Consider the following 14,897-nt stretch of genomic DNA (forward strand, 5'->3'; position numbering starts at 1 on the left):
ATATATATTTATATAGCGCCAATTCACAACACGTCATCTCAAGGCACTTTACAAAGCCAAATTCAATCATTTCATGCAGACAGATCGGTCAAAATGTTTCCTATCTAAGGAAACCCAGCAGATTGCATCAAGTCTTGACAAGTAGGATTCACTCCTCCTGAAATATCATAGAGCCACACTGGACAGTCGTCTGAATTGTTGATGGCTTTGCAGCAATTCTTCCTACTGAGCATGCATAAAGCGACAGAGAAGAGGAAAACTCCCCTTTAACAGGAAGGAAAAACCTCCAGCAGAACAAGGCTCAGTGTAAGCGGCCATCTGCTGTGAACAACTGGGGGTTAGAGAAGGTAGAGCAGAGACACAAAAAAGCACAGAAGCACTCAATAGCCCCTTTCCATTGCTACACAAAGGCCAGGGGTTTTGGGGGAGCCCAGGGCTTTGCAAATTACGGGTAGCGTTTCCATACACATTTACCCAACAAATTAAAATTACCATCGCTTTACTTTCCTGGAGCTGTAGTCCCCCAACCGACACAGTATGTCTTTGGTTTCTCAGGGCTTTGCTTAATGGCTGGGTTGCATGCAGTAAGAAAAACTGTCCACCACAAGGGTGGAGCAAGGAGATAGGAAGTTTACAAATCTCACACATTTATAACCTTAATTTATCTCAAAAAGTTGTTTTAAGATGATTTAGGTGAGAAAGTACACTTTCAAACTTGATCTGTGCAGTCGGTTCATCAGGACTATGGGCCAATTTTAATATCTGCTGCTTGGACTTGTCGGGAGCAGCAGATGCCTGCTGTCCGGCAAACTTGGCCGGGAAGGCTCTGCACTGTTACATCTGCTGCAGCTGCGTTATTACTCGGCCAGACAGTCTGGTATATCTGGCAGACTGGATCATGTTCATCGCGGCTGAAAAGTCACTATAAAGCGTTTACTAAGTTAGAGGGAGATATTTTTTTATTGAACATTTTATTATTTTCCTTTAGAACACAGGCATGGTAAAAGACAAACAAAAACACAGCCCACCCAAACCTTCCAGATAGCACATTTAATACAGAGATGTACAAACAGAAATGTTAGCTCTTTCTAGATCTAAGTTGCCGTTCTTTGACAAAGATAAGTCCCGCCAACACTCCAGATTTTTTTTGACAGAGGCGCAGATTGGAGCAAAGTTTCATTTTTGCATATCCCTCAGGTTTGGAGATACTTTTATCCCCAAGTACGTAAAACAAGAACTTAACCATCTAAATTGGAATTTCTCCTGTGGATCTGTGGGATTTAGAGCTCCTAATGGCATGGTTTATCTTTTATCAAGAGATATTACTGAAATCAGGAAAAATGTCCAGAATGTTAGAGAAAAACTTGCGTCCCGGAACTTTATATCGTGGACTTTATACCTCGCGGAGTGGCGAGTAGTTGTTTGAAGCCAGGTTTTTTAACTGCAGACAACAGCAGCATGCCCGCGGTGTCGCGCGGGGCCGCAGCAGCGCGTGCGGAGTGAGCGGCTGAGCAGCTTACTTGATGAAACAAGTTGGTTGCGTTACCAGACTTTGTTTTTACCGGTTCCTTGCAAGTTTTACAAATCACTGTGGTTTATTTCTGTCAGACTGGCGAACTAGTAAAACCTCTTTTTGGGACCGTTTCCTCCGCCGCTCCTTGCTGCAACATATTCACGTGCTCTGTGTTGTGGTTTGAGAGGGCGGCGCTTTGTGACGGCCTGCCTGGGTCCGCGATTACGATTGGTCGAGAGGAAGTAGTGACTGTAGCATCAACTAACATGATAGGCTGAAAGGAAGGAAGGAAAACTTTTTCTATCGAAGTTTTATCGACGCTATTTTTTCCTATCGCGCCACACGTCTATCGATCGATATATATTGTTATTGAATTATCGTCCAGCCCTAGTTCTAAGTGACCTATTTTTATACCATTAACCAGAGGTGTCAAGTATTTGTACTTCGTTACTGTACTTAAGTACACTTTTTAGGTATCTATACTTTACTCCATTACTTATTTTTCTTCCTACTTCTGACTTCTACTCATTACATTTTCACACAAGTATCTGTACTTTCTATTCCTTACATTTTTAAAACAAACGTTACTCGTTACTCTTGTCTTCAGTTTAATATTTATAAATATTTATTTCACGTAATGTGCACCATCCAATGCAGATCATTGGCTCCCCAGGAGACAATGAATGCACTTAAGACTTTCCCAGCTATCTGCAACCTTTCCCTGAGGCTCAACACTGCACTCCCCGCCTCAGCTGCATGTGAGAGACTGTTTAGTGTAGCGGGACTGATCTTCTGTCCAAAAAGGGCACGTATTGATCACAAGAACTTTGAGAATCAGCTTCTTTTGAGGCTCAACAAAGCATTCTGGTAGTCTGATCGGGTATGCTGTCTTGGGGTCTTGATCGTCAGTTATGACTGTGGGGAAACCATGTTATATGCAGCAGGATTTGAAGTTTTTGTTTTTTTGATGGGACTAGTTTGAATGCAAAATTGTGGCACTCTCCCACTCTGTACCATTTTCAGAACTTGTTAAGAGCTCTTAAGGGATTTGTTTATAGTAATGTAGAGCTCATTCTCATTTCCAAACACTGTGTGTGCAGAATCTCTCTCTCTCTCTCTCTCTCTCTCTCTCTCTCTCTCTCTCTCTCTCTCTCTCTCTCTCTCTCTCTCTCTCTCTCTCTCTCTCTCTCTCTCTCTCTCTCTCTCTCTCTCTCTCTCTCTCTCTCTCTCTCTCTCTCTCTACAAACTGCTCCTTACTAATGGGTTAATGATTATGATGTGTCTTGGGCCAATCAGTGTTTAAATTAAGCTTTCAATTCATATGGTGGCATTTTTTTAAAGGTTACTTTATACTTTTATACTTTAAGTAGTTTTTGGAGCACATACCTTTTCACGTTTACTTGAGTGAAGAGGTCAAGTTGATACTTCAACTTTTACCAGAGTGTTTTTAAACTGCAGTATCTATACTTCTACTTAAGTAACAAATGTGTGTACTTTTGACACCACTGCCATTAACATCCTCATGCTATTGGATAGTTTCTGCCAATGGTTCTAGTGCTAAGGCATAAAGAAATGGGCTAAAACGGCATTCCTGAAAAAAAAACCTTGCGATTGGAAAGCTATTAGATAGACGGCCATTTGTTAAGACAGCGGTTGTAGGTGAGTGATATATAGTTTTGATCCATTTAAGAATATCTCCCCCTAAATTGAATTTCCCAAGAACCGCAAACAAATAGCCCCTCTCAACCCCGTCAAAGGCTTTTTCCGTATCTAGAGAGACGGCCAGAGCCTTCTGCCTGCACTGTGAGGTAAACTGTTTAATATTCAGAAGTCTTCTGACATTGCTGGTTGAATAAGATAAGATAAGATAGGCTTTATTGATCTCACAGTGGAAAAATTCACTTGTCACACATCGGCTTAATAAACAACAGAATAGCGTCCATAAAAATAACTGCTTGATCTGGGTTTATAAGTGTGGGGAGTAGTTTCTCCTATCGACTGTCTAATACTTTGGACAGAAGTTTACTGTCAACAGAATTTAGACTGATCGGTCTATAGGATCCACGCAAATCAGGGGGCTTACCTTTACCTTTTTTTTTAAATTACTGAAATATTAGCTGAGCATAATGTAGGGGGAGACCACCCCTTTCAAAAGAATCAAAATATATGTCTGTGAGTGGACCAGCCAGAACTTGACTGAACTTTTTGTTCAATTCTGGGCCAAAACCATCCAGCCCGGAGCTTTCCTGGTCTTAAGTACACGTATGGCCTGTAATACATCCTCTTTCTTAATAGGCTTGCTTAACTCTGCCTTCTGTGTATCTGATAAAGGTGGTACTTTTATGCCACAAAGAAATTTGGCTCTCATCTCAGGGGCAGATGTGCATTCAGAGCTATGGAGGTCCTTATAAAACAGTTTCATAACTTCATTTATATCAGATGGTTTAAGACACCGCACTCCATTTCTGTTATGAGAGAGAGAATTACTGTAGCCTCGGATCTGCCATGAGCCAGGTGAGCTAGTAATCGGCCTGGTTTATTACCCGATTCAAATAATCTATGCTTGGCCAAGAAAACCTGTCTTTCTTCTTTCCTGGTTAGAAGTTCATGTCGAAACGTGGTGGGTCTAGTTGTTTTGCCAAGGAGCTACTACGAAATATCCTAAACTGACCTTCCAACATATTGATTGTCGTCTCTAGATCCAGTTGTTTTCTGAGTGCGTCTTTCCTCTGTGCTGATGTATAAGATATTATTGTCCAACGCATATAAGCTTTGCCAGTTTCCCACAGGTTACAGGGATTGATATCTGGTGTTTTATTTATAGAGATAAACTGTTTCCACTCTGATGTAATATGTACAATAGCAGACTGGTTACTTAATAGGGTGGTATCAAACATCCAGTGTCTATAAGCTAGGTCTCTATACTGGGGTGAAATAGTTATACTAATAGGGTAGTATTCAGAGAGAAGTTTTATGCCAATTTCACGGTTTAGTATTCTGCTCAAAACATATCTTGAAGATGAAACGTAGCCTAAGCTGGAAAAGGATCTGTGAGATGATGAAAAAAATGTCCTTATCTAGAGGGGGAAGTATCCTCCAAACGTCTTGTAAGTCTAAATCTTTACATAATTTTTCCATTTTTACACTTTTACGGGAGCAAGTGTGTAGCCGGGGGTGGGGGTGGGGGTGGGGGGTAACCATTTTTGAGTTAAGTGTGCAATTAAAGTCCCCACCTAGTAATATGTATGAAAGGAAATTTTTTCCAGATCTGAAATAAGCTGTGGGATAAAGGAGGCTTCATATATTAGGGTATATATAAGTGCAAAAACAACCTGTTCTCCATACACGTATCCAGACAGGACTACATAGCGTCCCTCTCTAGATATTGTTTTGCTGCTCTTTCAATTGTAAGAGGCTTTCAATTGTAACAAGGCATTTACTAAGTTGGTGGAGGATATTTGAGCATAACATAAATCAAAAATTAAAATCTTGGCTTGATGTTTTTGGTGTTTTGATTTAATTTTAAGCTGTTTTGACACTCTCGCTCTCTCTGTAACGCCATCAGTTGTGTGTCGTTCCCCTGTTTCTCCCGGGGTCCGGATGAGTGCCACCTTGAGTGCCAGGCCAGCATGAGTGGCAGGATCTCTGTATTTGTCTTTTTGACCGCCGTCTTCTTGCTGTCCCCTGCTGACCTTAGTGATACTGCAGTTTTTCATCACTACAGCCCATACGTCATTGTGTTGATTTACATAAATGGCCCCTAGCTAATAGAAACAGGACAGACGTAAACTGTCCAGCTTTTGTTTACTGGGGTAATACAAAGCCTGGGGCTTTCAAATGGGCTATTGATCCAGGAATCAGGAAGCACGAACAAACTGTGAGAAACAGGAGACAAAAGGTTAGAACTCGAATCTATAGTATCAGATTCACAGGAACAGAGAACTGTCGACAGGACAGTGGCCACTAAGTATACCACAACGGTTTAACACTACGGCGTCCTTCATCTGACTGAGCGCTCCTTTTAAACCTCCACCGGAGCTGTCGAAACCAGCTGCAGGTGCGGGCCACGCCCACCTGTCAACTACAGTCACCTGTGGAGGAGAGTTAGTAGAGAACAGGGCGCGCAGACAGCACGGCCTGCAGAATCCTGACAAATACTAATTTTACATTTTATTAAAGTTTTATTGTTCATTTTTCACTCTCGCTCACACATCTAATCTTGAGGTTTCACACCAACAACAATAATTTCTTTGTATATTTTTGCATGCTGTTTATTTCCACGTTCAAACAGTTTTTTTTAAAGCCTGGAAAAAAGTTTAAAATTTTCACGTCATTCCAGAGTTTCACACTTTACTTTTAACTGGGGCTGGAGCTTAATACCCTTGAAAGAGAACTGTTTAGCACAGCTTCATGCGCTCACACTGTAACTCAAGGGTACTTCATTTGGCAATGTGATTCAGCATTAGTTAAATACAGAGACAACAAATTAATAAGCATTAAAGTATGGTTTATGGGTTGGGATTCTGCAAGGTTATCAGGGTGTAAAAACTCATCTTTAGAACCAATCTCTGCTCAAAATGGTGATCTGCACCGCGTAATCTACTCTGCCTTTACTCCCGTCGGCTCCTATGTCAGGATGCGCTCCAGCGCATAATGAGGCGGGGGGATATTTCTGTTTTGCTACAGTCTCTAGCATTCTTGGAACTATGGAAAGCGCTGAGGGTAAAAGAAACATTATGGAACGGTGTGTGTGTTTTGACGCGCGATTAACGCACAACAAAATAATTGTTAATAACGCGTTAAAACTGACAGCCCTTGTTGAAATACAACTGACAATGCAAATTGTAGAGTAGTAGGAGAACTCAGCAGAGTGAGAGAAATAAATATTCATGTCCACTAGCAGCCTAACCCTATAGGCCCATTTGCACTACATCTAAAAACCGAGCCATGCCGAGACCAGTCCGAGCTTGGATCAGTTACCCAAGACAAGCCGACCCGTTTACACATCAAGCTTATCTCGGTTCCTAGGTTGCTCCTCACCTCCTAGTGGCGATCTGCGGTACTACCGCTCTCTGAAATTGAAGGCGGAACCAGCAAAACAAAATCACCATAATCCTACTTAAAAATATTAAATGCACTCAATGCTTATTGTGTAACACTTTTAAGCAAGATTTCCCTATAGTGAATAGTACATTTTCCCATCCATCCATCCATTTTCTGACCCGCTTAATCCTTCATGGGGTTGCTGGTGCCTATCTCCAGCGTACACTGGGCGAGAGGCGGGGTTCACCCTGGACAGGTCGCCAGTCTGTCGCAGGGCAACACAGAGACAAACAGGACAAACAACCATTCACGCACACACTCACACCTAAGGACAATTTAGAGAGACCAATTAACCTAACAGTCATGATTTTGGACTGTGGGAGGAAGCCGGAGTACCCGGAGAGAACCCACGCATGCACAAGGAGAACATGCAAACTCCATGCAGAAAAACCCAGGGCTGACTTGAACCAAGTCAGCCCTGGGTGACTTGGTTAAATTTATTTTATTAAATAAATTTAAAAAATGTATTTAATACTTTTTAAAGAACTGTTACCACATAAAACTAGCCTGGCACTTTTGTGATTTGCGATACTTTAGCACTGTTTCTTTATTACTTTTTAACAAGTAACCTTCTACAGACATTTTTTTCTGAGACTTTGACAGACAATAGATCTCTTATACCTTTAACAGGAAAATATTAGGTATTTCTAATACATTGGATAGAAATGCAAGGGTTGTTTCAGTTTCTGTGTTCTTATGGACAAAAATTTCAGATAGTGTTTATCTGTCATGTTTGTAGTCTTTAGTCTGCTTTCTTCAATTGATAATTCACTCTTTTCCAAAGAAAAACTACAGCAGATATCAAAATCTAAGTAAAACGGGGTAAATGGATCTTTGTTTTTCAACTAGTTTGTGTTTAAGTCGAATTTGAGGCTAGTTCAACTACAAAATATCAAAAAAATGTAAGACATATTTAAACAATCAACCAAATAAGCACATTTACATCAACGCTCTCCATTAATTCTCTGCAGCTAGGATACACTGTGCTATGATGGAGTTTGTTAGTAACTTTGCCCACAGTGTTATATTGATCACTCTGATGGAAAGTTATTGACTGTCTACGAATAACAAAGAGATCATTATCCCAATTGATTATGATGCAACATTTTGGTCAGGCTAATATGCACTCAGTGATTTAAGATCTTTATTCCACTGATATTCTAAAAATGGGTCCCTGAGCAGGCAACAGATTTTGTGAATAATTTTTATCAAGTCATATGGGGAGGTAGAAACAGAAAACATAAAAAATCATCAGAAAACCTCACCCATATTGTTCTTCTGTAATGTAGTGAACCTAGTGTGATGTGGCATATTTACTATGGAGGCAGCATAGTCTTGGCAGTTATAAATTGCTTTACTAGAATATGAAACTTTTTTAATCTCTATTATGTCTTTGTTTGACTCTTGCACAAAAATATTACCTATGTGATATGTGATACAATGTTTTTCATACATGGTCAAATATTTGTGATGCGTATATTTTTAAAGCACTATTCAGATTAATTATATAGTTGAGAAATTATAAGTCTTTCTGTTCTAGCGGTTTTCAGTGTTTGGAATATAAAAGGAACTTCTGTTCACAACCCTAGGTATGTTCGAGAGAAAACTCAAACCAATGTTGACATGAGGGTTGGAGTGCACAGTGGGACAGTCCTTGGTGGAGTGCTGGGACAGAAGCGTTGGCAGTATGATGTTTGGTCAACAGACGTCACAGTAGCCAACAAAATGGAAGCTGGAGGCATTCCAGGGTAAGAGCAAGTCCTGCTTATCCAAAGAAACCTTTTGCATTTCAGATTTATATTTATTTCTTGAATTAGTATATTCAATCATAATCATCAGTGTCTATTTGCAAAAATCCCTTGTTTAGTAAATGTTTATCAAAACTTCATTAAAGGTATAGTGGACGATCTTCTTTCAGCTTCGAATTCCAGAGGGATCATCTTAGTGGTCTCATAAGCCAATCTTTATGATGTGCTCACCTAACGGCAACATGTTCCTTACTAGTTTCCTCTTGCTGAGCTTGTGCACATTTAGTGTCTGTGTATCCAGTGAGCTTCAGTTTCAGCCATTTGTTGTAGCTCCACTGCTCTCACCTTACTTGAAAATTTCTGAGAGTGGAAGAACACTCAGCCGTTCCCTGAGGAGCACAGGAGCAGGTAGAATGGCTTTGCACGTGCGCAGTTGTTCAAAAAGTGACTTGGCTTTTTCCTACCTACATTTCTGGAAGAATCATCCCCTATACCATTAAGAGGAAAATATTAGGTATTTCTAATACATTGGATAGTTCAAGTACATGAATAATGACCACTGGACAACAAAAAACAGCATGTTTCAACATTACCATAGGATTCCTAGATCAATGTTTGCTTCTGTGCTTTTTTATGTCTCTGTTCTGTCTTCTGTAACCCCCAGTTTGTTGCGGCAGGTGGCCGCTCACACTGAGCCTAGTTCTGCTGGAGGTTTTTCCTTCCTATGAAAGTGGAGTTTTCCTCTCCACTGTTGCTTCATGCATGCTCAGTATGAGGGATTGCTGCAAAGCCACTGACATTGCAGACGACTGTCCAACTTTTTGACCAATCTGTCTGAATGATATGATTAAATTTGACTTGTAAAGTGCCTTGAGATGTTGTATTGTGAATTGGCGCTATATAAATAAAATTGAATTGAATGTTGTAGTAAATAGTAAAGGTTTCACAAACAAATCTGAATTGTACTATTTTGCAATGGTATTTGTATGTATTTCAGTAAGTCAAAGCTGTTGGAAATGTTCTGTTTCACCAAAAGCCAAAAAGTCAGTCTTCTCTCGAAATTTGGCTATTGGGCCAAAAAATAAATAAATAATAATAAAAAAGTAAAATAATAATAATAATAATAATAATAATAATAATAATAATAATAATAGAGAAGCCTGCCAAAAAACAAACATTTTAGCTGTTTGGAGCATGATAAAAATGTCTTAAAATAATTAGCTAAGGGGACTGGCAGTGTAGAAGTTTAACACTGTAAGCATGTATGGGTTTTCTAAATGTTGAAAATTTACCTGGTTATCCATAGTGTCTCAACTAACAAACAAAAAGGAGCCACTGACTGGAGTCAATATTCTCAATTGAAGAAGCATTAAAGGAGCAATAAGCAAAATGTTAATATTTTAGATTGAAAGAACTAAAAAAATAATGATGTGAAGAACTAATTGTAATGTTTCAGATGGACTATGGTATGACATCACACCGTAGATCTCTGCATTGTCCTCCCGTCTCTTGTTGACATACCCGGGCCGAACAATGACTGTACATGTGAGTGTGTGCATGTACGCGCATGTGAGCAGCGGCCACTCAGGGCTTAGCCTGCCCTGCCCTAAAATACCCCCGTCAGAGCATCATAGTGTTGGGGCAACATGGTGGAGAGCACACCAGCAGATCAAAATGTTCTCTTACTAACAGTAATATAAAGTTATGAGTTGCTTACTTCTTCACTTTAAATGTTCCTCCGAAAGGTGATGCTTTTTTGCTGTGTTTTTGTCCTTTACAAATAAGCACATAGAAGGAGATGCGTGAGAAGGGAAAAAAGGGGTAGGGTTTTATTTTGGTCTACATACAGTGCTCAAGCATTACCTAATGGTGAAATATCGTTTAATGCTCCTTAAAAGACAAAACTCTAAAAGCCTATCTCCTATTGACATTTTTTTTTACATAAATGTTGGATGGTTTCTTAAAAAGCACCAGTCAGTATTTTTAGCAAAATGCAAATTTAAACATGTTTTGGTTGTAGTTTATAATTTGTTTATTTAGTTATTATAACATTGGAAATCTAAAATTTTTGTTTATAACCATAACTAAATATTTTTTGTTTAATCAGTCAAATTGTATTTTACTCAAGCGAATAATGCGGTAACCTTGCCTGCAAGGTGAATTCTTGCGGTGTTTATGCGTTCACAAACACACATCTTGTCCTGCTCCCGCCTCAACTGTTAAGGACTGAATCAAAAATTATAATATTTTGATTGAAAATGTGCAGAACGTAGAGTGCTACACTTGATACATCTGGCTTGCCTGATTAATAATACAGTACAATTCTGTAAAACTGTTATTTCTGCTCCTTCTATGCAGACATATAGTAGTTGTGTGCAATATCTTGCCCTAGATTTGTAGTTTTGACCTGTTGCTTGCGCCTGGTTAAGCAGTTATGTTCTGTCTAAGTTATCTGAAGGTTATGTATTAGTATCTATCTAATGTTTCATTCTTTTGTGTTTGTGGATCAGTCGTGTTCACATCTCACAAAGTACTATGGAGTGTCTTCATGGAGAATTTGATGTGGAGCCAGGAAATGGAGGTGATCGCTGTGACTACTTGAGGGAGAGAGGTATTGAGACCTACCTCGTGGCTGTTCCTAAAGTTCATCTGGGAAAAAGTGGAATCAGTCCTGTGGTTAGTTCCAGACACTCTCGCAGCTAATATTCAGATTTTTAAAAGTCTTCCCAGTTCTTAGCTTGTTTATAATTAATCTGTATGGGAGGAAGGAGAGATTTATTTATTAATAATGTTAACCTTTTTTGGAAATTGAGTTATAAGGTTTAGAATTTTTTTATACAAGACATCAAATCCTAATGACCTAATGACACATATGTTCAGTTGAAAAGTTTTCACTCAAAATCACAGAAGACCTACCTTTTGCTTATTTTTCAGAAGCTTTCAGTATCCTCTTCTAATGGAAATTCCCCACTATTAATCAACACAACAGACTGTAATGGCAGTGTGGAGGCAACCTGCAACAAAGCACCTGAGGAACCAGAAGAGTTGGACACAAGGGTAACCAAGTCGGATTTGATCTTTTGATAAATGTAGAATTGTTTTGCTTTTATGTATGTGTTTAAGATTAGTGGCTCAGCTGGCAGTTGTTTTGCAATCACAAGGTTATAGGTGCATTCCATCTCCTCCTGTCACATGTAGATGTGCCCCTGGGCAAGGCCCTTAACCCCAAGTTGCTTATCGATCTGCGTATCCATGTATGTGCATTAGTCAGTGCAAATGGGTGAATGTGGCTATAGCGTAAAGTGCTTGAGTGGTTGGTATTTCTAGAAGAGTTCTATATAAATTCAGTCCATTTACCATTCCGTTCTGAACATGGCATAACCTGAAGGCTAAAGAGCATCAACTATAGAACGTTTTATTTTTATAATGTTGAGGAAGAACCGTGATATGTATTCAGTCACTTTTAGTAGTATAATCATAGTTCTTCCTACCATCAACTTTAACTGTGCATCCATCACTACTCACAGCAAGCCCCAAAAGCAAATGCAATTTTTAGGTGTATCTTTGCCTAAGTAATTTTAAATATATTGTAGTATTTAGCACCTTTCACAGATATAAATGGAAAATGGCTTGTACTTCTGTAGCACTTTATCAAGTCCGATGACCCCAAAGCAGTCTACAGTCAGTCATTAACGCATTCACACGCACATTCCCACCCTGACAGTGGCAAGCTATGTTAGTAGCGACAGCTGCCTTGGAGGAGACAGACAGAACCGTGGCTGCCATACATCGGCAACTCAGCCAGCAGGCAATGCGGGTGAACTGTCTTGCCCAAGGACACAACTGAAACAGTCAGTGCGGGGGATTGAACCACAACCCACCAGTTACAAGACAGATTCTCTAACTCTTGCACCACCTTCGCCCCTAAATCACAAAATGCTTCACAACAATAAAATATGATAAAAGAAATTAGAAAAAACTACTTTTTAAGTAAAGGCCTGACTAAATAATACAAATTTTTAAAAGGGTCAGTTATACTGGGAAGTTCAGAGAGATTAGGAAGGAAGAAGAAAAGGAGTTAATTCACACCAGCCCTGTTTAGTCCGCTTTAATTGGATTGGTTTGTTTGCGCAGAAGGTTTGGTTTGTTTTGGGAGGTGTGAATGTGCAGTCAAACTCTAACGCAGACCAAAAAAGTTAACTTGGGTCTGCCTCAAAAGCTAGATCTCGGCTTAGTGGGACTGAACTCTGGAGCAGTCAAATATATATGGGAATGCCAAGCGGACCAGAGGCTGCTCCAAAAGCAGGACACGGACTACAGCGCAGGGCAACCCTTGTAAATACAATCGACTCGTTTCATTGAATGCCTTGATGTTATTTCCGCTTTAAGAAGTGTTACTACCAGAGTAATTCTGGTGTAGGTACCAGATCGGCTCGGGTGGTCAGATCTGCTTGGGGCCCTGCGCCTTCTGATGACGTCACTATACATGATTGGTTTGACGTTTGCACAATTATGCAAAACATTGTGATTGGTCTGGACAACTTACTAAAGTAATTATAGCGGGATTGCGGTTTGTAAACGGACAATTTTACAAAGAAATTCTCCATGGGCCTTGCGCCTCCCGATGACATCACATTATGGCAACGCCACTCAAACAAACTACATTGAGCCCACGGTCTGCATTTGTAATGAATCAAATTTATTTAGTTAATTTAGCAGTTTCTTTTTTCTCAAAAGCTTCAGGCTTAAAGATGAACATAGAAAAATGTGAAATCTTAGCAATTCAAAATAATCAACCCACTTTAATTGATAAAAATTAGGTATAATATTTAGGTATAATGATTAACAAGGACCACACTGAAAATGACTGAACAATATTCAAGCCATTTTACAAAAAAAATCTAATATTTGACTGTTGGCTCAATCTTTGCCTCGCTTTTCCCTTTATGTTGTTTAGTTGAGCTAGGCATTATACATCAGATTGTCCTTTTTTTTTGCATTAATCTTTTGTGAACAGTGGTTATTTTTCCCTTGTTAAAGCAAGAAGCAGCAGGGCGGAGTTCGGTTCGTCTTCTCACGTGGCCGCCATAACCGGAAGTCCACCTTTCACTTTTAAATAAAGAATCGTTCTATATCATTCTTTTCTTTTCCATACACTATTGTTAAAAGATTTGATAGACAAGAAAATACAGCTGTATATGTGCAAAAGTGTATAAATCTATTCCAACGTTATGTGGTATATTTATTATACACTAATTAAAAAAGAATCAAAGCATTAACATTCAATGAAAACTACATTTATCGTACCATTCATTTAAGCACTGGTTCTCTTTTAACATGGTTTTAACTAAAACATGAATAGCCCAGCAAAGAAATAAAAATTACAACAATGACATACATTGTTGTGAAATGCAGTTGTGAAATACAAATGTATTTATTGTTGTTGGACTCCAGGTTGTGAATCCCTCTTTCCCAAATCCAAGGAGAAGGCTTCGGCTGCGGGATCTGGCTGAAAGGGTGATTGATGCTCAAGAGAATGAGCAAGAGCTCAACAAACTGCTTAATGAGGCTTTGTTGGAGAGAGAGACAGTTCAAGCGTAAGTACATTTTCTCCTTTTGAAACATAAGTCACTACAGTGATACTGAAATTCTTCTGGTCAGGATAGTGATTGCCCTTCTTTCTTAATAGCAAAAAAACCCACATCTTTATTTTGCAGCTATTTCACAATATCTGTTACCTGTATCTTTACTGGTAGCAGTTTCAGTTGAACCGGTCTGCTAACTTTTGTCACAATGAGGTAGCCAGGCTGTTTTGGCAACAAGGTGGAAAGCCAATAAAGGCACGCTGTAATAAACGTTGACATTAGTGATGGGTCGATGAGGCGTCATGAAACGTTTCGACACATTGCAACTCTGTGCCGATACTGTGTCACTGAATACTGACACCTGCTGGACCTTAAAAATCCCTACAGGCAACCTGGTTGACAGAGTTAACTGACACTGATTTGATGACCAAGTATTCACAATACAATTTAAATCATTGTATGTTGCATTGTATTATTTTATATTTTCATTTGAATTAAACATATATTTGATTTTTTTTAGATACAGTCAATAAATAATGTGAAGGAGGATACTTGTGGACTGGCTTTTTTATTTTTTTACAAATGGTTGATCGGGCGCTGTGTTTAGTTACCTGACTGATATCATCTGTTCTGAAATCGGACATACTGAGTATGACAAAGGGAGGAAGAACTACTCAGAGTAGCAGCTTTCTACTAAGGGTAGATCAGCCGTTTTTTTCTGAAACGACGCTCAGAACAAAGACGCACAGCGCAACCCGCCCAACCAAAAAAGCGTTGCAGAACCCATCCATCAGTGGTGCGCTCCGATCAGCACCTGGCGCTCACAGAGCAAGACTGTGGTACACCATCACACCAGAGTTGCAAAATAGTTAAAAATTAACCATTATTAACCGTTATTTTGTTTACAGTTCAGCTTGGATTTTCTTTACTGCGCAGCATAGCTCTGCT

At 39.4% G+C, this 14,897-nt stretch overlaps 1 protein-coding gene across 11 annotated transcripts in view; it reads left to right on the forward strand.

Annotated features, from left to right (window-relative positions):
* The window catches only part of adcy3a (adenylate cyclase 3a), a 232,927-nt gene that overhangs the window by 86,507 nt on the left and 131,523 nt on the right, over positions 1 to 14,897 (forward strand). For all 11 annotated transcript variants that reach the window (XM_036133327.1, XM_036133331.1, XM_036133330.1 and 8 more), the window contains 4 exons: positions 8,206 to 8,364; positions 10,875 to 11,040; positions 11,299 to 11,421; positions 13,819 to 13,961. In XM_036133327.1, coding sequence (XP_035989220.1) covers positions 8,206 to 8,364; positions 10,875 to 11,040; positions 11,299 to 11,421; positions 13,819 to 13,961 — 591 coding nt within the window. The remainder of the gene's footprint in view (positions 1 to 8,205; positions 8,365 to 10,874; positions 11,041 to 11,298; positions 11,422 to 13,818; positions 13,962 to 14,897) is intronic.

The sequence above is a fragment of the Fundulus heteroclitus genome, unplaced genomic scaffold (assembly GCF_011125445.2).
Source record: "Fundulus heteroclitus isolate FHET01 unplaced genomic scaffold, MU-UCD_Fhet_4.1 scaffold_61, whole genome shotgun sequence".
Taxonomy (NCBI): Eukaryota; Metazoa; Chordata; class Actinopteri; order Cyprinodontiformes; family Fundulidae; genus Fundulus; species Fundulus heteroclitus.